The 24,591-nt window shown below is 37.3% G+C and overlaps 1 protein-coding gene across 2 annotated transcripts in view; it reads left to right on the forward strand.

Moving 5' to 3' along the window:
• The window catches only part of PPP2R3A (protein phosphatase 2 regulatory subunit B''alpha), a 199,868-nt gene that overhangs the window by 116,064 nt on the left and 59,213 nt on the right, over positions 1-24,591 (forward strand). For both annotated transcript variants that reach the window (XM_047782955.1, XM_047782959.1), the window contains 4 exons: positions 1,519-1,605; positions 5,131-5,287; positions 10,558-10,606; positions 11,333-11,422. In XM_047782955.1, coding sequence (XP_047638911.1) covers positions 1,519-1,605; positions 5,131-5,287; positions 10,558-10,606; positions 11,333-11,422 — 383 coding nt within the window. The remainder of the gene's footprint in view (positions 1-1,518; positions 1,606-5,130; positions 5,288-10,557; positions 10,607-11,332; positions 11,423-24,591) is intronic.

Genomic DNA, 24,591 nt, shown 5'->3' on the forward strand with positions numbered 1-24,591 from the left:
GGAGGTGATCACAGTAGGGTGCACCTGTGTTTTCACAGGATGAGAGGAGACTCAGGTGACGTGAGGAGCATAGAAGACAGCTCTACCCAAGACCCTGTTCTGGGGCTTCCTGTGGAGTTGGTCATTGAGCTGGATTCTAAAGGGTCAGAAGGAGTTAGCACTGATAGCAGAGATGGGGTGAGCAAAGCTGGGCAGCAGAAGTCTGAGCCTTCATCTGAGGCTAGTTTTTTCCTATTATTTTGGGAATCACTCTCTTAGGTAAAGAATCCAGAAACAGGATAGTGGTTTAGTTCCTCATTAGGATACTCTTAAGATAGATGTCCAAATGTCCTCCCTTTTTTGTTCTTCTTGCACTAAAATAGCCGTAAAAAAGGAATCTAACCTCTTCTATGATAAAACCAACAATACAGGATTTCCATATCATTAAATAATCAAAATCAAAGCCAAAGTACCAAAAAAAGATGCTTAATTCCTCTTCTCACCATTGCTTCCTTTTGGAGAAGAAAAGAAAAACCTAGTAGGTCAAGGGAAAATTAAATGGGTGGGAATAACCCCAGGTAAAATTGTAGAGAATGAACTGTGGCCTCCTGCCTCCAGGATCGCAGCCTGTCTTCCTTCTCCAGTTTCTCCTATACCACAGCACACACATCCTCAATTTCAGACACACTTGCTACATCTTGTCCAGGGTCTTCTCCAGAGTTTCACATTTGTTAAACTTATTAAAACACTAGTTAATAACAGAATTGTTCATGCTCAAATAAGGGTTCAGGATATAAATTTTTCCAGATGTATCTGAGTTTACAGAGAGTTGAAATTCTTCAAAACTCCAATGGATAAGGCTGTAATAACCAGACCAACACCTCTTGAGGCGCATCACATTGGCAGCCATTCTTCTGACCCAGTAATTATTAAACCAGCCCAGCATATATTTCCCACCTAATTTGCCTTCCCCAAATAATAAGCACTACTTGAATCAGGCCTCACTGTATAAGATGGGAGGTCAAAACAAAAGTGATGTAGGCACCTGGGAAATGCAAATATGTAAGCAGTGAATTTTTTTATTCTTATAAGAGTAGATATAAACTATATGGATGTAGATTTCTTTTAATATAGTATTAATTTTTACTAGAAATAACATGATATCATCAAAAAGCCAAAACTTAGGGAAATCCCATGGTGGCTCAGCAGATTAAGGACCCAAGGTTGTTTCCATGAGGATGCAGTTTCAACCCTTGGCCTCACTCAGTGGGTTAAGGATCTGGCATTGCTGCAGGCTGCATTGTAGCTCACAGATCTGGCTTGGATCTGGTGTTGCTGTGGCTGTGGTGTAAGCTGGCAGCTGTAGCTCTGGTTTGACCCCTGGCCAGGGACCTTCCATATGTCTCAGGTGTGGTGAAGCCATTAAAAAAAAAAAAAAAGCCAAAATTTAGACTGGTTCAAAGAATATTCATAAGGTGGCCTGTGATAAAGTGGTGGATATCTTTAATGTCTTTGGTTTTGTTTTCCTTTTGGAACCAGGTTATTCAGAGAATATTCTACACAGTCAACAGATCTTGGAGTGGAAAAATTACTTCTACAGAGATAAGAAAAAGCAACTTTCTGCAAGTATGCCTCTCATTGAAATTCATATATAAGGAGCAATTTAAATAATAATCTTACTTCATTTAAAAATAGTTGAGTGCTTATTATGTGCAAAGCCCTGTCACTACTTTCAGTCATTAAGCAGTTTTCAGATACCTGAGATGTGTTGGGGGAACAAAGGTGAATAACAGCAGATTTTTAATCAGGGCAAGCACCGTAGAACAGAAGAGAAAAGTGCATGGAGGGTCACACCTGACTTGAAAAAGTTGCAGAAATGTATGATAAACATGTAGTGAAGGCTTCACAGTAGGACTGGCATGTGATCTTGACCTTGGTGATACCAGGAGTTTACCAAAATAAAAAATTAGAAGAGAAGGGGATTCCATAGAGAGGAAGCAGCAGAAGCCCAAAAGCATGAAAGTGTCATGTTCAGGAACTACAGAAGAGTCTTAAGTGGCCAAAGGCTCCATGGAGAGAGTGACCAGTGATAAGGCCTGAGGGTGAGACAGGGCCAGGTTGGGAAGGGCCTTGCAATAGAAACGGAAGAATTTCAACTTGTTCTGTTCAACAGTGACTCTTTATCCAGCTCTCTTGCTGGAGAAAAATACTAAAAAATCCTTTTAAGAAAGAATATATTTGGATTTCCCATCATGGCTCAGCAGAAATGAATCTAACTAATATTCCTGAGGACATAGGTTCGATCCCTAGCCTTGCTCAGTGGGTTAAAGATCTGGCGCTGCCATGAGCTGTGGTATAGGTCGTAGATGCAGCTCAGATCTGGCGTTGCTGTGGCTACGGTGTGGACTGGCAGCTATAGCTCTTATTCACCCCCTAGCCTGGGAACCTCCATATGCCGCAGGTATGGCCCTAAAAAGACAAAAATTTTTAAAAAAAGAAAGAATACATTTCATTCAATTGTTTTATTTTACCAAATGAGAAAGTAGTGACCACTAGTGGGAGCCTTTTACCGAGGCAATCTTCATGCCTAATTGTTCAAGCTTTTTTTTTAACCTACAGAAAGAATTGGTCACACCTGAAAGGAAATGAAATATTTTATCTTAAATGAATCATACTAAATGAAGCTTAGCTGAATAATACAACCTCATTTAATCTCTTTTTTTCTGTCTTCATCTGGGACAAAGTAATGAAGACTTGGCAAAATTAGCAATCCATAGTAGATATGCAAACAGTTTTTATTCTAATAAGTGAAAAGTCATCGTCACAATCATTATTAATATTTATTGAACTCCTGGGCTCTCAGGAGGTAGTGTGGGATGGGTTGAGATGGCAGTAAGTCCATAAAAAAGACCGTGCACCTTAACGATGATAATAACCCCTCATATTCTTGAAGCACATTTGAGTTTGTGGTTTCTCAATGATTATTATAATACTTTTTTTTTTAACTGATGATAAAATTTGAGGCCCAAATATGATTGAATGACTTGGATAAGATCACACATCAAGTAAATGGCTAAACTGGAAATAAAGCTCAAGTGTTCTGCTTCCCTGTTTTCTTCCCTACCCATTTTTCTTGCTTTTTCTCTTAGTACATGAATGTATGATCGTAAAACATTCAGACAATATACACACATATAGAATAATAAGCAGAGGTCACCATCTCTTTGCTATTTCATTCCCTCATGAGGGAACCCATGTTTTCTGTGGTTTTATTCTCATATGTATATATGTTTATATATATTCTCATACATATACATATATGTGGAGTATATAGTTTTGTCCTGTATGGCTACAATTTTTTTTAATATGTAAGACCATATTTATTATTATAATAACTTTTTTTAACAGTATGTCTTGATGTTCTTTGCATTTCCATTTAGATAAGTATATCTCATTCTCTTAACTACTGCATAATCTATGGCATGGCTGTTCTGTAATTACATATTTCTCTATTGAAGATGTTCAAGTTGCTTTCATATTCTCCTTATTACAGTAATGCAGTGAACATCCTTGTACTTTCCTCTTATGTATATATGAGTAGGAATTTCTCTAAGATAGACTACTAGAGGGAAAATCCTGGATTAGATGGTATGTGCCTTTTCAACTTGATAGATCCTGCCAAGTTATGCTCCTAAATGCCTGCACTAGCTCATACTTAGACTTACATACTCACCAACAGCAGAAGTTATTCATTCTTTACAATTTATGACAATCCAGTTGATGAAAATAAGAGCTCCCTGCTCAAGATTTGTTTTATTCTACATATTCTGCTTTATACACATTAAAGAAAATTTCATAAAATAAAGCATTACAAGTAACTTCGGAAAACAGAATAAAACGCGTATTTTACCACCCTAATACAACTAATAGTTTGGTATGTGTTTTTCTAGTATCATTCGTACGCGTATTTGGGTTTTAGGATTTAACATAGTTCTTGGTGTATACAATCTTATATCCTAAATTTCGTACTTACCGTATCATGATTTTCCTTTGTTTCTATGTAGACTTTATAATTTTTACTGGCCGCATAATCTTTCACCGAGTGGCTTTTACCATAATTTATGTTATTTTCAATTTGCCAAGGTATTTTGGATTTCTGGTATTTTTATTTTAGAAAATAATTTTTCTTTCTAATAATACTGACATGTTTTCTTTTTATTAAGATTTAGCTAGTATATGTTTTAACATTCCTTTTAAATTTTATTTCAGATGCATCTCTTTTGGACAGCATATACTTAGATCTGCTTTTCTGGGTTTGGTTTTTATTCTTGTTCTGATGATAGGGAGATTTAGCTCATTTATTGTGATTTTTGGTATATCTGATCTTATTTCTGCCATCTCACTTTGTTTTTTCTATTTCCTAAGTTTCCTTATGGTTTATCTTTTTTTCCTGAATCTTTCTAAAAAGGTCTTCATTTATCTGCTCACTTATATGATAATTGGGCTGATTACAAGAATACTGGCCTCAAAATCATGGTTTCAGATATTTGCCTTAGGGGCACACAGAGAGTCAAGGGAGACTCAGGTTTATTTCCAGCTTAGGGCCATGCAGCTCTACCTCCCATGCCTTCTATGCTAGGCCACCCCACATCATCACAATGGTATACAAAAGTCACCTTTATGGTAAACTTGATTCTATTCCAAAACCAAGCCCTGTGTGTGGATGCCCACTCTTTATAATAAAAGAGGATAGATGGAAAACCACTCTTCATAATCTTGAAAAGTTAAAAACAATGTCAGTTTATGTGCATGTATGTAATTAAGTCTGTTGTCTGATTGTTCTGTGCTTCCTAATCTGGGAACATGTGGTAGGCTGCAGTCCCCTTGGTGATGGTTCTTCCCTTTTCCTGCTTGTAAATCCTCCATAGCATCTACCTCTTGGCTAAGCATATTACAGAGCTCATGAATGCTTGTAGATTGATCAGCTGATTAAAGGTAGGATGAGGTTGCCTACTAAAGTTCCTAGTTTGGTACCAAACCCAAAATTTTTAATTCAATTTAAAATAAAAATTTACTAGAGTCAGTACAGTGGCCAAAGCTGGGTCTTCATAATTTTAAAGTAAATTAATCCTTCTATTCATACCATTTCAGACTCTAGCCCTTTTGGAAGAAGAGGAAGATATAAACCAAATCACAGATTACTTCTCCTATGAACATTTCTATGTTATTTATTGTAAATTCTGGGAACTAGATAGTGATCATGACCTCTACATCAGCCAGGCCGATCTATCTCGATACAATGACCAGGGTGAGTGTTTCTGTGGATGTTAAGACTTTACTATTTTGAAGGTGGCAAGAGTTATTAAACTGTGCTCACTCATTATGAGGAATTCCCATTTCTTAAATTCTGTATAATCAAGTCTTTTGAAAGGACCAAGAATTTTTTAATACAAATAGGTGAAGATATTAATTTTTTATGTAGAAACCAGGTATGGGAGAAGGGGTTTAGAGGTAAGTATGAAATTAGAATCTTAGTTTTGATAAATTGGCAAGTCTTTTTAGTGATGCTTATCTTCTGATGATGAACAGAGTTAGAACCACATCTATGTAAAGTTTATTTGAAAGAGAATGTATACCTTTATACATTCTCATTTTACAATATTTATCAACAGCCAAGGATGAAAATAATGTTTCTACTTTGCCAGTGTTTTCAAGGACTCATAAAAACTTACCCTTTGGAATTTAGTTCTAGAAACGTATTTTCTCTGCAGTTGAATTTTGTGTGCTTTCTTTTCTCAGGAAGCAAAAAATTACATATCACATGGTATTATTACCCTTTTTGCTTCACTTTGACTAATAGTAGACTTAGCACTTATTACGTGCTGATTTAATATTCTTAACCAAACACCAGGGTGCACTGATTTCATAAGATTGTCCCTGTTCTGTTTTTATTTATTTATTTTTTGCCTTTTGTCCTCTTTTGGGCCACACCCACGGCACATGGAGGTCCCAGGTTAGGGGTCTAATTGGAGCTACAGCTGCTGGCCTGCCCCACAGCAACGCCAGATCCGAGCCGTGTCTATGACCTACACCACAGCTCATGACAACACCAAATCCTTAACCCACTGATGAGGCCAGGGATCACACCCGCAACCTCATGGTTCCTAGTCGGATTTGTTTCTGTTGCGCCACAACAGGAACTCCCCTGTTCTGTTTTTAAATGTCTTCTCAGACACTATGGATTTTTTAAATAAACCTTTAGTTTTTTAAATGTAGCAAAGTACAAATCTTATATGATGCTTTGGATTTTGCTCCTGTTATTTGGTATATCTATGACAAATAATAAACATCTTAAGAAAAGGTTCATTCTATATGATGGCAAGTTTCATAGAACTTTCCATATGTAAGAAAGAGTTCTACCTTCAAAACTCAGAGTTTTGTAAGAAAGAGTTCTACCTTCAAAACTCAGGTGTCAACCAGACATCAAGAGGAAATACTAAATTGTACTTAATAAACAAGCATTTAGTACATATCTGTCCTTCTTCAATTACAGGCTACCTCATTTTATTACACTTTGCTTTTATTGCAGTCTGCAGGTAGAACATTTTTTGCAAATTGAACATATATGGCAACCCTACATTGAACAAGTTCATCAGTGCCATTTTTCTTTTCTTTTTACAGCCATACTGGTGGCATATAGAAGTTCCCAGGCTAGGGGCTGAATCAGAGCTGCAGCTGAGGCCTTCACCACAGCCATGGCAACACTGGATCTGAGCCACATCTGCAGTTTGCAGCAATACCAGATCCTTAACCCACTGAGGAAGGTCAGGGGTCAAACCCGCATCCTCACAGAGACTATGTCAGGTTCTTAACCTGCTGAGCCACAACAGGAAATCCTCAGTGCCCTTTTTTCCAGCAGCATTTGTTCACTTCATAGCTCTGTGTCACATTTTGGCAATTCTTAAAGTATTTCAAACTTTTTCAATATTATATTTTTTTCAGTGATCTTTGATGTTACTGTTGTAGTTGTTTGGGGTGCCATGAACCACACCTACATGACAGCAAACTTAATTGATAACTCTTGTCTAGGCTCTGACTGCTCTACCAACCACCTGTTCCCCCATTTTTCTCCCTTTCCTTGGGCCTCCCTATTCCCTGGGACACAACAGTGTTGAAATAAGGCCAAGTAATAGTCCACAGTGGTTACTGAACATTCAGGTGAAAGGAGAGTCACACACCTCTCACTTTAAATTAAAAGCTAGAAAGCTTAGCAAGGAAGGCATGTTGAAAACCAAGATAGGCTGAAAGCTAAGCCTTTTATGCCATACTGTTGGCCAAGTTGTGAATGAATGTGAAGGAAAACTTGAAAGAAATAAAAAGTGTTACTCCAGTGGAAACATGAATAAGAAATGAAACCGCCTTGTTTGCTGATATATAGAAAGTTTTAGTAGTCTGGGTAGAAGATCAAACCAGCCACAACATTCCTTTAAGCCAAAGCCTAATCCAGAGCAAGCCTCTAACTCTCTTCAGTTCTTCGAAGGCTGAGAGAAGTGAGGAAGCTACAGAAGAGAAGTTAGAACTAGGTTGGTTTATGGAAAGAAGCCATCACTGTAACATAAAAGTGCAGGGTAAAGCAGCAAGTGCTAATGTAAAAGCTACAGCAAGTTATTCAGAAGGTCTGACTAAGATAATTAATGAAGGTAGGTAGCTACACTAAAAATCAGATTTTTCAATATAGATTGAAATAGCCTTATATTGGGAGATGATACTAAGACTTTCATAGCTAGAGAGAAGTCAGTGCCTGGCTTCAAAGGACAGGCTGACTCTTATTAGGGGCTACTGTAGCTGGTGGCTTGAAGTTGAAGCCAGTGCTCATTTACCATTACAAAAATCCTAAGGCCCTTAAGAATTACACTAAATTTCTTGTGTCTGTGCTTTACAAATGGAACAACAAAGCCTGGATGACAGCACATCTGTTTACAACATTGTTTTCTGAATATACTAAGGCCCCTGTTGAGACCTACTGCTCAAGAAAAAAAAAAATGGATTTCTTTCAAAATATAACTGCTCATTGACAATGCATCTGGTCACTCAGGAGCTCTGATAGAAATGTGCAAGGAGATCAATGTTCTCCACATGCCTAATAATACAACATCCATTCTGCAGCCCATGGATAAAGGAGTCATTTCGACTACTTATAAAGGATCATCATTCTAGATGCCATTAGTAACGTTTGAGGGAAGAAGTCAAATACTAACATGAACAGAACATGATTCTAACCTTCATGGATGACTTTAAGGGGTTCAAGACTTCAGTGCAGGAAGTAAATGCAGATGTGGTGGAAATAGCAAGAGAACCAGAAGAGTAGTCTGAAGATGTGACTGAATAAGAGAGCAATTTCTTGAGATGAAATCTACTCCTGGTGAAGATGCTGTGAAGATTGTTGAAATGACAACAAAAGATTTAAGATGTTACATAAACTTATTTGATCAAGGGGCAGTAGGTTTTGAGAGGACTATCTCCAATTCTGAAAGAAGTTCTGCTGTGGGTAAAATGCTATCAAACAGCAGTGCATTTACAGAGAAATCATTTGTGAAAGGAAGAGTTGATCTGTGTGGTAAACTTCATTGTTGTCTTATTTTAAGAAATTGCTGGAGTTGCCGTGGTGGCTCAGTGGTTAATGAATCCGACTAGGAACTGTGAGGTTGCGGGTTTGATCCCTGGCCTTGCTCAGTGGGCTAAGGATCCGGCGTTGCTGTGAGCTGGTGCAGGTTGCAGATGCGGCTCGGATCCCGTGTTGCTGTGGCTCTGGCATTGGCCGGTGGCTACAGCTCCAATTGCACCCTTAGCCTGGGAACCTCCATGTGCTGTGGGAGTGGCCCTAGAAAAGAAAAAAAAGAAAGAAAGATATTGCCACAGCCACCCCAGCCTTCAGCAACCATCACCCTGATCAGTCAGCAGCCATCAACATCAAGGCAAGACCCTCCACCAGCAAAAACATTACAGTCTGCTGAAGGCTCAGATCATTGTTAACATTTTTTAGCAATAAAGTATTTTTAATTAAGTTATATACTTAATTTTTCAGACATAATGCTATTGCACACTTAATAGAGTGTAAACATATATGCACTAGGAAACAAATTCATATGACTTGCTTAATCTTAATATTCAATTTATTGGGGTGGTCTGCAACTGAACCAGGGTAAGCCTATAGTTATAACCTTCCTATTACCAGAACAGCATAAAGATGGAGATATTCATAGGGGTATCGAGTCAACTTTATTAGTTATGCACCTTCTAATTACTAGTGGCCAGATCATTTGTATAACACGAGCTAGCCTCCACAGGTCATGCAAAACCCTGTGGGTTCTGAAGCACCCTCTCTGGCTGGCCTAACTAGTAAGTCCTAAAATACCATCTGTACACACATAGCAACTCATTAGAGCATGTTAAAGAATGGAGTCCAAAAAAGCAGGCATCTAGACCTGCATAATGAAGGGGCCACTGAAACTCTGTGTAATTGCCCACCCACCAACCTGTCCTTAATGGAACAGCAAGATCATTAGTTTTAAACCCTCCAATTCTCAAAAAAGACTTTCAAAAAGACTTTAGCTTCCAAATTAAATATCCTGGCCTTTCATATATAGCCCTCTTTTTTCTATGTGGTACAAAGTATTAACCCCATAAACCAGTGCTCAGCAAAGTCTGGAGGGCCCTTAACCTGTTATGTGGCCAGCAGTGACTGTGCTGACACACATAGTCTCAACAGTCTTCAGCAAAACTAATTAACCTTTATGTTGACTGTACCTAACTCTATGCAGAAGTGTTAGATGCTGGTAGCTGCTCTCTAATGACCTCATCACTGGTTCTGAAATTTTAGTGTGCATGCCACTGCCTGGGGTACTTGTTATGAGAACAGATTCCTGTCCTCACTACACCCCTAGGTCTGAGATCCATTGGCACCTCCTTTTTTAAAACTAATGCCTTTGGTTGCTTTGCACTCACAATGAAGTACACTGATATAGATTCTCTAGGCCCTATCCTCAAATCAACATGCTATCTTGAGATATAATTGTCTCTCTATGAATGAAACTTACTGATGGAATTTATTTAAAAATTGTACATTATATCATATTATATCCTGGACTTTTTTAGGATGAGAATATAAGAAAAGTACTTGTGGTATGTTTTGGTATCTTTTATAAAATTCTACCTAAAAGCATTCTCTGTTATTTTACTCACATCCTTTATATTAGGAGCTAACAAGTGGTTCCCCTTTGAATTTAATACTTGGATAAAATCTTGTTTTAGAGAAAAAGTTGTCTTATCTTATTGAATAACAAGAGCAATACAGATTTTGTACATTTTTGTCTTAGTTGTCAGTTGATTGACAGAGTAAGCCATCTCAAGTTCTTAATTCCATAAAATATAAATTATACATAGTAAAAATTTAACTATACATATTTCCATCATGGAAGATTATTAAGTTTTAGCTTGTGGCTACTGAGAATAAATTTGCCGAAAATACTGCCTTTTGGAGCATGTTTTAACTAGCTTTGTACTTTTTTTTACATTTAGCTTCATCAAACAGGATTATTGAAAGGATATTCTCTGGGGCAGTAACAAGGTAAGAAAAAGTATCTGAGTTTAAAAATGAACTATAAGTAATACTTTAACAATCTCGTTTTAGTGAGACTTTGTGTGTAATTTTCCAGTGCTATATGTCTGATAATATTCTACAGAATATACAGTTGTAGCTTTATACAAGATGGTAGTAGTTCTTTTATGTACAAGCGTTACACCTTTATCTAAATACAGGTTATAGTATTTGACCTAGTGATTATTTGTATTCAAATTAGAAATCAGTTTTCTTTCTTCATATCTACAGATGTTTTCTTTTTTTTTTTTTTTTTCTCTTGTCTTTTTAGGGCCACACTCGAGGCACATGAAAGTTCCCAGGTTAGGGGTTAAATCAGAGCTGCAGCCACAGGCTAGGCCACAGCCACAGCAAAGCCAGATCCAAGCTGCGACTGTTACCTACACTGCAGCTGGCAGCACCAGATCCTTAACCCACTGAGTGAGGCCAGGGATTGAACCCACGTCCTCATGGATACTAGTCGGGTTCGTTACCATTGAGCCACAATGGGAACTCCTGCAGATGTTTTTTTGATTTCATCCTCTAGTCATTTGATAAGATAGGCAATGGAAGGGGTTGCCCTTTGTGAGGTTTCCAGCATTCTAATTTTTTTTTTACTTAATTTCCAAAAAAAGATGTTACTTTCTTATTCCATCATCCTAATAAATTTATCTGAGTAATTACTCAGGAAATTTTTGAATCATGTGTTTTCTTCAGGGGAAAAACAGTACAGAAGGAGGGAAGAATGAGCTATGCAGATTTTGTTTGGTTTCTCATCTCTGAGGAAGATAAAAGGAACCCCACCAGGTATGACTTCTAAGTTTTCTTTGCCAAGATGTTAAACATGAACAAAGCTTGAAAAATTCATGAAGTGTACCTAGCAAATGCCAGCTCAACTGGGGCACCAAGACAGGTTAGACATAGCCTCTGCGCTCTCAGTCTGAATCTGTAGTCACAGTGTATTAAGAAAAGTTATCTTACCTCCAGAAATAAAGGTGAAGGAGCATGTGAGCTGGCCCTGAAGGATCAGTAGGACTAGTAAGTCTTTATGAGGAATATGGTTATAGATGCTGTGGACTCTAGTTGTTTCATGAGCTTCCTAGTTCAGTAGCAAATTAGGAAAGAAGACAAATTATGGATGACTGGTTTATGAGAACATGCCCTCATCCCCCAGTTAGAATCTCCTCTCCCTTTCCTTGGCATACTTGATTTGTGGCTATGAGCTTATGCACCTGTTTCTTACATATCTGTAGCACAGTGCCCTGCACCTAGCTTATGCTCAATACCCAGAGAGGGAAAGGCTACAGTCCCTGATGCTGCTTGCTGATGTCACTGACTCATCTGTCTGCATGTTAGTTCATAAATGTTATCTAACTGTTGGATATGTAGTTTGGGAATCACTAAAATAAAAATAAAACTAAGCTATTTCATGGGGAGTATATTATATTATTTTAAATAACTTTGTTGTTCATTTCAAAGATAGTAATTTATGTTCATTGTAGACAACTTAGAAAACATGGATAAAGCAGAAGAAAATAGATTTCAATACTGGTAATTCTAACACTCAGAAAAAGACACTATAAAAAGTCAGTATGTGTTGTACAGTCTTCCTCATATAAATGTTTATATACCCTTTGGACATTTAAATTTAGGATTCAATCCTATGGAATTTTCTCCCCAGAATATCCTCCAATAGTTGTAACAGCCGCTATTTTTTCCTTAAAATAAATTCTCCAAAAAAGCAATTTCTAGGTTAGAGGGTATAGACATGTTTAAGGGCCTTTATAAAAATTATTAAATTGATTTTCAGAAAAACTGTGTCTTTTTATACCTTTATCAATAAGGTACTGGGCATATTTCCTATAACTCTTATTAACACTAGGCATTTTCCTCTTAAAAAAATTCAATATTATCTTATTTTGCATTTCTTTGATTACTAGTGAAGCTGAATCTTTTTTCATACATTTTTGGCCATTCTTATTTCATCTTAGATGACTTGATTTTTCATGTCTGTTGTTCATTTCTGCTGGATCAACCTTTTAAGTTTATTGTTTTATCACAAATAACACACAAAGTATTAAAATTTTTAAATGCATACATTTGAAAACCTTAATATAAAATTCATTCATAATTTCATGACCCATTGTTAACATTTTGGTATATGTCCTCCCACCTCCTCCTCATCCTTCTCCCTCCCTGCTCCCCATTACCCTCCATCCCCGACTTTCAATCCCACGCCTTTTTCTCTCTGCACCAAATGACATAGTAACTAAATGGTATACCATACAGTTTTGTGACACACTTTTTCACATGACAATGTATTTCTATGTCAGTAGGTATGCATGTTTACCTTTTATCATTAATCCATTATTTTGAATGTTTCAGTGGTTTTAATTATCAAAATTTCTAAAGACTTAAAGGCTGTTCATTTTTCCATTTCTTGCTTTTTTGGTGTTTTGTTAATCCTCTCGATTCCAGTCTTTTCTCAATCCTCTCGATTCCAGTCTTTTCTCTTTCATATTTACTTTATTATGAAAAAGGTTTCCTCAAATACTTCCCATCTTTTCCTCTCATTATCCCACAGGAACAAATAACTAGAACTAGAAGTGACAATAAAGAAGGTTAATATAATAAACATGAATATACAGTTGTTCTCCTTTCTTCTCTCAGTTTCCTTAAAAAAACATAAATTATATTCAATAATAGAGCAATGTATTGTTAGTATATAAAGATGTTTTATAGGGAATTCCCTTTGTGGCTCAGAGGTTAATGAACCCAACTAGGATCCATGAGGATGCAGGTTCGATCCCTGGCCTTGCTCAGTGGCATTCAGGATCTGGCATTGCCGTGAGCTGTGGTATAGGTTGCAGACACGGCTCAGATCCCACATTGCTGTGGCTTTGGCGCAGGCTGGCAGCTGTAGTGACTCGAATTCGACCCCTAGCCTGGGAACTGCCATATGCCACAGGTGCAGCCCTAAAAAAAAAAAAGTTTTATATACATAAAACAATAGCACAAAAAGAGGGAAGAGAGAAAAGAGGGAAGAGAGAATAGAGATATATAGGAGTAACATTTCACTATCTCACTAAAAGCAAATATAAATCTGAGATAATTCTAAGAAATTAAAATGTATATAGTAAGCTGTAGAGCAACTGGTAGGAAATTAACTCAAAAATATGTAGTGAAAAAAGGCATTAAAGGAGTTTAAGTGTTCCACTTAGAAAATATTCACTTAATGTAAAGGAGACCAATACAGAAAAAATAGAGGAACAACTCCAAGACACATAGAAAACAAAAAGTACAATGACAGGCATAAATACATGAATAACAATAATAACATTAAGTGTGATTGGATTAATCATTCCATCAAAAGACAGGAGTTTCCTGGTGGCCTCAAAAGTTAAGGATCTGGCATTGTCACTGCTGTGGTGCAAGTTCATTTGTGGCGCAGCCAAAAAAAAAAAATAGATTTTCAGATTGGATCAAAAAAAGCCACATTTTGGAGTTCCCCTCATGGCTTAGTGGTTAACGAATCCAACTAAGAACCATGGGTTGCAGGTTCGATCCCTGGCCTTGCTCAGTGGGTTGAGGATCCGGCATTGCCGTGAGCTGTGGTGTAGGTTTCAGATGTGGCTCGGATCCCGCGTTGCTGTGGCTCTGGCGTAGGCCGGTGTCTACGGCTCTGATTCAACCCCTAACCTGGGAACCTCCATGTACCTTGGGTGAGGCCCTAAAAGGACAAAAAGACCAAAAAAAAAAAAACTATTAAAACTTATTAAAAAAAAAAAGACAAAACCACATTTTTCAGATATAGTTCTCTGCTGTCTACATGAGACATATTTTAGATATAAAGATCAAGAGGGGGAAGTAAAGGAAAAAGAAGGATCAAGATACATCATGCAGACAACAATCATAAGATAAATGGATTGTCTATATAAATATCAGAGGACATAGACTTTAATACAAAAATTGTTACTAGAGCCAAAAAAGGACATTTTATTTCATAAAAGGGTCAGTCCAACAGAAAGACATTACAACTATAAACATACATGTACCTAGCCACACAGAGAGCCCTAAAAAATAAATGAAACAAAAACTGGCAGAATTGCTAGGAAGAATAATTCAGCAATAATATTTGGAGACTTCAGTACCCTACTTTGAATGATGGACAAAAAACCCAAAGATCAACAAGGAAATAAAAATTATGGACCATGCTATAAACAAAACTATAAACCAGCTGGACCCAACACATCTCAATAGAACATTCCACCTAAAAACAGTGGACTATATAGTCTTCTCAACTGCACAAGGAACATTCTCCAGGATGTTCCTCAAAAGCATAAAAAGTGTAAGTATACAAATTATGTTCTCTGACCACAATGGAATAAAACAACAGAAAAAAATTTGTGGATTCACAAGTATGCAACCAGTACACTGCTTAAACAACCAATGGATCAAAGAAGAATACTTAAAAGAAATTAGAGAATAATTTGAATGAAAATGAAGGAGCAATATACCAAAACCTTAGGATGAAGAAAAAGGAAAATATAGTATTCCAAAACTTAGGGGATGTTGGATTTCTCTGGTGGCTCAGCTGGTTAAAGATACAGAATTGTCACTGCTATGGTGCAGGTTCAATCCCTGGCCCAGGAACTTCCAAATGCTGCAGGCATGTCTAAATAAATAGAAAAAATGTTTTAAAAAGAAACTCTTGGGGAAAAAAAAACTTAGGGTCTATAGCTGTAAGTCCATGTATTGAAGAAGAATAAATGTCTTGAATCAATAACCTAACCTTCCATTTTATTTATTTATTGCTTTTTTGCCACACCTGCAGCATGTGGAAGTTCCTAGGCCAGGGATTGAACCTGCACCATAGCAGCAACCCAAGCCACTGTGATGACAATGCCATATCCTTAACCCATTGCACCACAAAGGAACCCCTAACTTTCTACTTTAAGACACTGGGGAAAAAAAGAGCAAGTGAAGTATACAAACAAGAGGAAGAAAATAATAAAAATTAGAATGGATAAACGAGAGGAAAGGAAAACAGTAGAGAAAATCAGGGAAGCCAAAACTCACTTCTTTTGAAAAGATCAGTAATATTGATAAGGCTTTAGCTATACTGATTTTGAGGGGAAAAAAGAAAACATACAAAGTATTAAGGTCAGAATGAACATGACTGCTTGACCATACAGGAATGAGGAGCATATATGTTACATATAACAACTTTATGCCAACAAATTAGGAACCTTAGACAAAATGAACAAATTCCTAAAGAGATACAAACTACTGAAGCTGTTCAAGAAGAAATTAAAATTCTGAATAGGAAAAAAAAATCCCAGGCTGAGATTCACTAGAGAATACTACGAAACATTTAAAAAATCATAACAATTCTTTACAAATTCCAAAAAAACAAAAGAGGAACATTTCCAAATTCCTTTTATAAGGTATTACCCAAATGCCAAAGCAGACAAAACATTACAAGAAAACTGCAAACCATTATCGTTTATGAATATATATGCAAAAATACTCAACAAAATTAGGAAACTGAATCTAGCAAAATATGATAAAGACCGTATACCATGAGTGAGATTTATCCATAAAAATTGCAGTTAATCATCTAAAAATCAATGTAACACATCATATTAATAGAGCAAAGGATAAAACCAAATAATCATCCCAGTAGTCTTAGAAAAAGCAGTTGAAAAATGTCCAACACCTCTTGATGATCTTAAAAAACCCACTTTAAAAATCTATGGTAATTTCTTTGACCCAATAAAGAGTATTTATGAAAAATTCACAGGTAACAATGAGTTAATGGTGAAAGAGTGAATGCTATTTTCCTAAGATCAGGAAAAAGACAAGGATGTCTGCTCTCTTCAACACTGGGTCCTACAGGATTATTAGGCAAGAAAATAAAAATATCCATATTGGAAAGGAAGAAGGAAAACTATGTATTTGAATATATTATCTTGTATACAGGAAATTCTAAGAAATCAACTAAAAAACTATTAGAAATGAATCAACATTAACTTCAGTTTACAAGATCAGTGTACAAAATTGATTTCCCCAGTGGCTCAGCAGGTTAAGGATCTGGTGTTGTCACTGCTGTGGCACTGATTCAGTCCCTGGCCCAGGAACTTCCACATGTCATGAGTGCAGCCAAAAAATATAAATATACCAAATTGATATCATATAATATCAATTTATTAAAATCAGTTCTGTTTCTGTGCATGAACAATGAAAAATCCAAAAATGAAATTAAGAAAATAATTCCACTTATAATAGCAGTAAAAAGAATAAAATACCTAGGAATACAATTTAACCAAAGAAGTATAAAACTTTTATAAGAACTATAAAATATTGTTGAAAGATATGAAGGAAGATCTAAATAAAACCAAGATATCCCATGTTCGTGGATCACAGGGCTTATTATTGTTGACATGGCAGTACTTTCCAAACTGAACTATAGATTCAAAGCTATTCCTACCAGAATCTCAGCTACTTTTCTGTTATTTCATTTATGGCAATTTTCATTTTCACAAGGCCGTTAAGACACAATGCAGTAGCGGGGGAGGGAGTTGTGCTGGATATTGGATATCCAAATGCAAAAGAATGAATTTGGACCCCTACCTAACATACACAAAAAAACAGGAGTTCCCATCGTGGTGCAGTGGAAATGAATCTGACTAGGAACCATGAGGTAGCGTGTTCAATCCCTGGCCTTGCTCAGTGGGTTGGGGATCCGGTGTTGCTGTGAGCTGTGGTGTAGGTCACAGACGTAGCTCAGATCTGGTGTTGCTGTGGCTCTGGCATAGGCCGGTGGCAACAGCTCTGATTAGACCCCTAGCCTGGGAAACTCCATATACCACGGGTGTGGCCCTCAAAAAAAGACAAAAAAAAATAGCTTAAATGAATCACAGACCCAAATGTAAGAGCTAAAAGTATAAAACTTTGAGAAGAAAGTATAGGAGTAAATTTTCATGACCTTGATCAGATGCAATTTCCTAAAGCACTAACAATAAAAGAAAAAAAATAGATGAACTGGAATTCATCAAAATTTTTAAATTTTATGCTTCAAAAGGCAACATCAAGAACATTAAAAAAATGGAGTTCCTGTTGTAGCTCAGCAGGTTAAGAATCTGACTAGTATCCATGAGGACGAAGGTTCATTCTATCCCTGGCCTCGCTCAGTGGCATAGGTTGCAGGTACAGCTTAGATGTGTTGTTACTGTGGCTGTAGCAAAGATCAGCAGCTGCAGCTCCAATTCGAACCCTAGCCTGGGAACTTCCATATGCCACATGTGAGGCTGTTTTTTGTTTTTTGTTTTTTTTTTAAAGAACTTAAAAATAACCCACAGCATGGGAGAAAGTATAAACATATCTGCTACATGACTTGTATCTAGAATATATAAATAACACAACTCAGTAATAAGAGAGATTTAAAATTTTTAAGTGAGCAAAGCATCTGAATAGACATTTCTCCAAAGAAGATATATATACATGGCCAATAAGGACATTATCAACAAAGAAATGCAAATCAAAACTATAGTGAGATACCACTATATACCCACTGGGATAACTATGATTAAAAAGATAATAACCAGTGTTGACAAGGATGGGGAGAAATGGGAACCCTTATACATTTCCAGTGGGAATTTAAAATGCAGAAGACACTAAGGAAAACACTCCTCCAGTTCCTCAAATAGTTATAGTGTTACTGTATGACCCAGAAGCTATACTGCTAGAAATATACACAAGAGAAATGAAAACATCCACACAAAAATTTGTACATCCATTTTCATAGCATCACTATTTTAGTGGCCAAAAAGGTTGAGAAAAACCCAAATGTTCCATCAGCTACTGAATGGATAAACAAATGTGATATATCCATATTCTCATTTTATTCAGCAATAAAAAATATGACATACTGATACATAATACATGGTTGAATCTTGAAAACATTATGCAAATTAAGAGACATCAGTCACAAAAGACTTCATATTGTATGAATTTATAAGAGTTCTCCAAAATAGGCAAATCTATAGATACAGAAGTTAGGTTAGTAGTTGCCTAGACCACGAGGGACCTGGGGGAGAAAGAAGTATAAGTGCTTATAGATATGGAGTTTCTTTTTGGAGGTGATGAAAGTTAACTGTGCTGTTGTTCAACTCTGGATATACTAAAAACCATCGGAGTATGCATTTAGATGGATGAATTGTTTGATATGTGAAATTTATCTCTTAATAAAGCTATTTAAAAAGAAGAGTTAAGGAAGTTCCTGTCTTGGCTCAGCAGTAACAAACCCAACTAGTACGCATGAGGATGTGGGTTCAATCCCTGGCCTCAGTGGGTTAAGGATCCAGGCATTGCCATGAGCTGTGGCATAGGTTGCAAGCGCAGCTCAGATCCTGTGTTACTGTGGTTGTGGTGTAGGCTGGCAACTACAGCTCTGATTTGACCCCTAGCCTGGGAACTCCCATATGCCATGGGTTCAGCCCTAAAAAGATGGAAAAAAGAGTTGAAATTATGCAAAGTATATTCTCTGATCATAAAAGAATTAAAGTAAAAACCAATAAAAGAAATGACCAGAAGGTCTCCACACACTTGGAAATTAAATAGCACAGTTCTGAGTGATCCTTGAGTCCAAAAATATATATCAAGAGGAATTAGATATTCCAAAGACAAAGGAATACCACAAATAACACATATACACATAAATGTGATAAATGAAATGGATCCATTCCTTTAAAGTCACAAATTAACAAAACTTGTCCAAGAAGAAATATATAATCTAAATAGTCTTTTATCTGTTAAATAAAATTGAATTCATAGTTGGAAACTTTCTGAAAAAGAAATCTCTCAGGCTAGATAATTTCACTATTGTATTCTTCCAAACTTGTGAAGAGAAGAACCACCAAATTCTTCACCACTTCTTCCAGAAAATAGAAAAGGGGAAAAGAGTTCACAGCTTATTTTATGAAACCAGCATTACCTTGATATCAAAACCGGACAAGAAAATAAAATGACAGACCAACATCCCTCATGAAGATGGATCCAAAAAATTATAAACAAAATACTAGCAAGTCAAAGCTCAGCTTCTCAACCTCTCAGGCCACTCTTCCAAAATCAGCAGATTCCCCAAGGGAAAGATGGGAATGCTAGGTTCCTCCTTTCTGGATTTCCTCCTACATCTGGATGCCCTAATTCACTGCCCTGCTAATGGCCCAGTACTTTCTCTTTTTTTTTCTCTTTTTTTTTTTTATTGCTCAAATGAATTTATCACATCTGTAGTTGTATAATGATCATAACAATCTAATTTCACAGGATTTCCATCCCACAGCCCAAGCACAACCCCCCACCCCCCAATAGCCCAGTACTTTCAAAAAGGATTTTTACTCCATATTTCCTTAGTGAGAGGGTTAATCCAAAACATTACGTCCATCATTACCCAAAGTAGAATCCTTCAGATCAACTTTTCATATCTTTAAATACTTAACTGGATCTCAGTTTACAGAAATGCTACCAAAAGAGGTTTTTGAATCAAAAACTTTCTTTCGTGGCTCTTTTATACCTTGCATGACTACTTTCTCCTACCTAACACCTAACATATTGTTGAGGCTGTATTCTCTACCAGATAACAAATATTTCATATGTAATGGCTTATTTAATCTTTGTATCACTCTGAGGTTAGTTCTCAGTGGCCCCATTTTACACTTGGGGAAACAGATGCTCTGAGAGATTGTATACCTAGTAAATGACCTACCTGTGATGTCCAGTCTTCATTCCTCACTCAACTTTCAAAGTCCTGGTAACCTGTCCTGAACCTCTAGGCAGGGGACTAAGAGATGCTTTTCTGGAGAATCTGGCCAGCCCAAGAATAAAGACCAGAAAATTTGACGTTGGGTCACCCCCCAAGGAAAGAACCCAAACAGATCACTTTACAGTAAAGCTCAGAGTCAACAAACTCATAAGCCAGAATTTCCAATCAGCTCTTTAGCATCCACTCTTAAATATGAACAGAAAACAAAGGATCACTAAATTCCTAAGTAAAGATTTTTACATAAACAATAGAGACCAAACAAATAGAATAGCAGGAAAATAACTTGGATGAAACAGAATTTCAGGGAAAAGAAACCTTCAGCAAAAACAACAAAGACATTGTTACTAGTATCCTCAGAGGTAAGAAATTAAATTCACAGAATATGAGCAAATTGTACTTTTTTTATAATAGGAACATTCACAGAACCAAAAAAGAACTCTGGAAAATCAAAATTATGATAGTGCGGGGCAGGGGGGAAATGTTCAGAAGGTAAAGCTAGGCAAACCTCCCAAAAAGCACCCTCCAAAAAAATGAAGCAATATAATACAGAGCCAAGATATGAAAATTAGAGAACCAGTGCAAAAAGTCCAACATAACTTGAAATTTGAAATATAAAGTTTATATGATAATTTTTAAATTCAGCCCTAAGAGAGTGCTGTCAGCAAGATGGTGAGATACAAGTTTCCATTGCTCATCCTTTAGTGACAACATTGATTAGGACAAGTATCCATGAACAGAAATACCTTCACAAGAGCTGAGGATTCCAGGTGACAGGTTGTAGCACCTGGGTAGAACACAGAAACAATAAAAATGATACATTAAAGAGAGTAGAAAGGAAAATTTTACATGATCTGATCCCCTAAGCTGAGGCAGCCTAGCATAAAGACACCTTCACCATGAGAAAAGGAAAGTAAAGTGAGCACCTAGCTTGGATGTAGGTCCAAGCACCAGGCCTACCCCAGTGAACACCAAGACCAGGTCAGCACCAACAGACTCAGCCTTTGGGACCACCTCAGCACCAGGTTAGCCCCCTGGTTCCAGGCTCCATATTCACCCCAAATTCAAGTTCTAGGCATACCCCAGCACAAGCCCAGCCCCTGTAAATTCAGACTCCAGATAGGAGGCTGCAGACCCATCCTCTGGATTCACTCATGACCAAATAGCCCCTGTGGCCCCATGCTCACTCTAGTGCCAAACTAACCCCTGGAAGCCCAGGTTCTAACAAACCCCAGTAGACTTCAGTATTGGCCAGCCACTATAAACCTAGGATCCAGGTTTCAGGTTCCACAGGCCAGTACCTACAGAATCAGGCTCAAGACCTTCCTATTACTAGGTCAGGCCTCATGGACCCAGGCATAGGCCCACTCACTTACTGACTGAGGTACCTGAGCAGCCTATCTGAGTACTCCAGCAGCAAACCTGCTCACAGACCCCCACCAGACAACCTGTCCAGAATAGACAGGCAGACTAGTGAAAGGCTTTCCCTTCCAAAGCCAATCTGTAAAGACTGAAATAAATGCCTACTTCTACAGATGAAGAAACACCAATGCAATGCCACAAGAATGAGAAACAATCAGGGAAACATGACATCATCAAAGAAACACAATAAAACACCAATAACTGACCCTAAAGAAACTGAGATCTGCGAATTGCCTGAGAAAGAATTCAAAATAACTTAAAGAATCTCATTGAACTACAAAAGAACACAGATAAGCAAAATCAAGGAATCATTACATGAAGAAAATGAGATGTTTAACAAAGATATAGAGACCATAAAAATGAATCAAACAGAAATTCTGAAACCAAGGAACAAAATTACTGCACTGAAAAATTCCATAGAAGCTTCAATAGATCCAGTCAAGCAAAAGAATGAGCATGAAATCAGGTCAATTGAAATTACCCAGAGAAAAAAGAATGAAAAGAAGTATAAAAAGCCTCTAGGACTTAACAGAAGACCTTGAAAATAAACAATATATGCATTAAGAGGGTCCCAGAGGGGGAGAGAAAGAGAAAAGGGCAAAAAAGTTTCTTAAAGAAATAAAAACAGAAAACTTACCTACTCTGGAGAGGGAAATGAACATCCAGATCCATGGAGCCCAAGGTACCCCAAGTAGATAAAATATAAAGAGATCTTCACATGTGATATGTATATACAATGGGAATATTGCTTACCCATAAAAAAGAATGAAATAATGCCATTTGCAGTAATACAGGAGACCTAAACATTATCATACTAAGTGAAGTAAGTCAGAGACAGACAGATATAAAATGAGATCACTAATATGTGGAATCTAGTGAAAAATGATAAAGAACCTACAGGAGAAACAAATCCATGTTCCTACAGGAGAAATAAGTCCATGTGTGTTGTGGCACAGCAGAAACAAATCTGACTACTGTCCATGAGGATGTGGGTTCAATCCCTAGCCTTGCTCATTATTAAGGATCTGGCACTGCTGTGAGCTATGATATAGGTCACAGACATGGCTGAGATCCTGCATTGCTGTGGCTGTGGTGTAGACTGGCAGCTGTAGCTCTTATTTGACCCCTAGCCTGGGAACTTCCATGTGCTGTGGGTGCGGCCCTAAAAAGCAAAAAAACAAAAAACAAAAAAACATGTAAAAAACAGAAACAGACTCAGATTTTGAAACCAAATTGTTATCAAAGGGTAAACATGGGTTGGAGGTGGAATAAATTAGAGGGCTGGGACTGACATATGCAGACTATTACATAAAAATGGATAAGTAACAGGTATAGCACAGGGTCACCTACTCAATACTGTGGAAGAACCTATATGGGAAAAGAATCTGAAAAGGGATGGATAGATAACTGATTTGCTTTGCTGTACACCTAAAACTAACACAACTTTGGAAGTCAATTATGCTCCAATAAAATTTATTTTTTTAAAAAGGGAGATATCTTCATCATGGCACATTATAATCAAATCCTCAAAAGTCAAAGACAGTTTTAAAATCAGCAAGAGAAAACCAACTCATCATACACAAAGGAACTCTTATAAGACCAGCAGTGTATTTCTTAGCATACACTTTGCAGACCAGGAAAGAGTGGTATGATACATTCAAATTGCTGCAAGAAAAAAACTATCAACCAAAAATACTATACCTTGCCAGGTATAGTATTTTTATACTTCAGAAATAAAGGAGAGATAAAGACTTGACCAAAAAAAAAAAAATCTGTGGGAGTTCCCGTCATGGCACAGTGGTTAACGAATCCGACTAGGAACCATGAGGTTGCGGGTTCGGTCCCTGCCCTTGCTCAGTGGGTTAGCGATCCGGCGTTGCTGTGAGCTGTGGTGTAGGTTGCAGACTCCGCTCGGATCCCGCGTTGCTGTGGCTCTGGCATAGGCCGGTGGCTACAGCTCCGATTTGACCCCTAGCCTGGGAACCTCCATATGCCGCGGGAGCGGCCCAAGAAATAGCAAAAAGCCAAAAAAAAAAAAGGTATCCAAATAAGAAAGGAAGAAGTAAAATTTTCTTTCTTTGTAAATAACCTTATATAAGAAAATCTTTAAAGACCACAAAAAACCTGTTAGAAATAATAAATGAATTTTGGAAAGTGCAGGATACAAAATGAACCTCCAAAAATTGGTTGCGTTTCTGTACACTAGCAAAATATCTGAAAGAAGAAAATGATCCCTGGAGTTCCCTGGTGGCCTAGCAGGTTAAGGATCTGGCATTGTCACTGCTGTGGCTCTTGTTACTGCTGTGGCACAGGTTTGACCTCTGGTCTGGGGACTTCTGCATGCCACAGATATGGCCAACAGAAAGAAAAAAAAAAGAAGAAAGAAAATGATCCCATATACAGTAGCATCCAATGAAATAAAACATAGGAATACATTTAACGAAAGAGCTTAAGATCTGTACACTGAAATACATAAAATCTTAATAAAGAATTTTAGGGAGTTCCCATCACAGCTCAGTAGTTAACGAATTTGACTAGCATCCATGAGGACATAGGTTCAATCCCTGGCCTTGCTCAGTGGATTAAGGATCCAGCATAGCCGTGAGCTGTGATGTAGGTTACAGACGCAGCTCAGATCCTGTGTTGCTGTGGCAGTGGCGTAGCCCAGCAGCTACAGCTCTGACTGGACCCCTAGCCTGGGAACCTCCATATGCCATGGGTGTGGCCCTAAAAA

This window comes from Phacochoerus africanus, chromosome 1, assembly GCF_016906955.1.
Source record: "Phacochoerus africanus isolate WHEZ1 chromosome 1, ROS_Pafr_v1, whole genome shotgun sequence".
NCBI classification, from domain to species: Eukaryota; Metazoa; Chordata; class Mammalia; order Artiodactyla; family Suidae; genus Phacochoerus; species Phacochoerus africanus.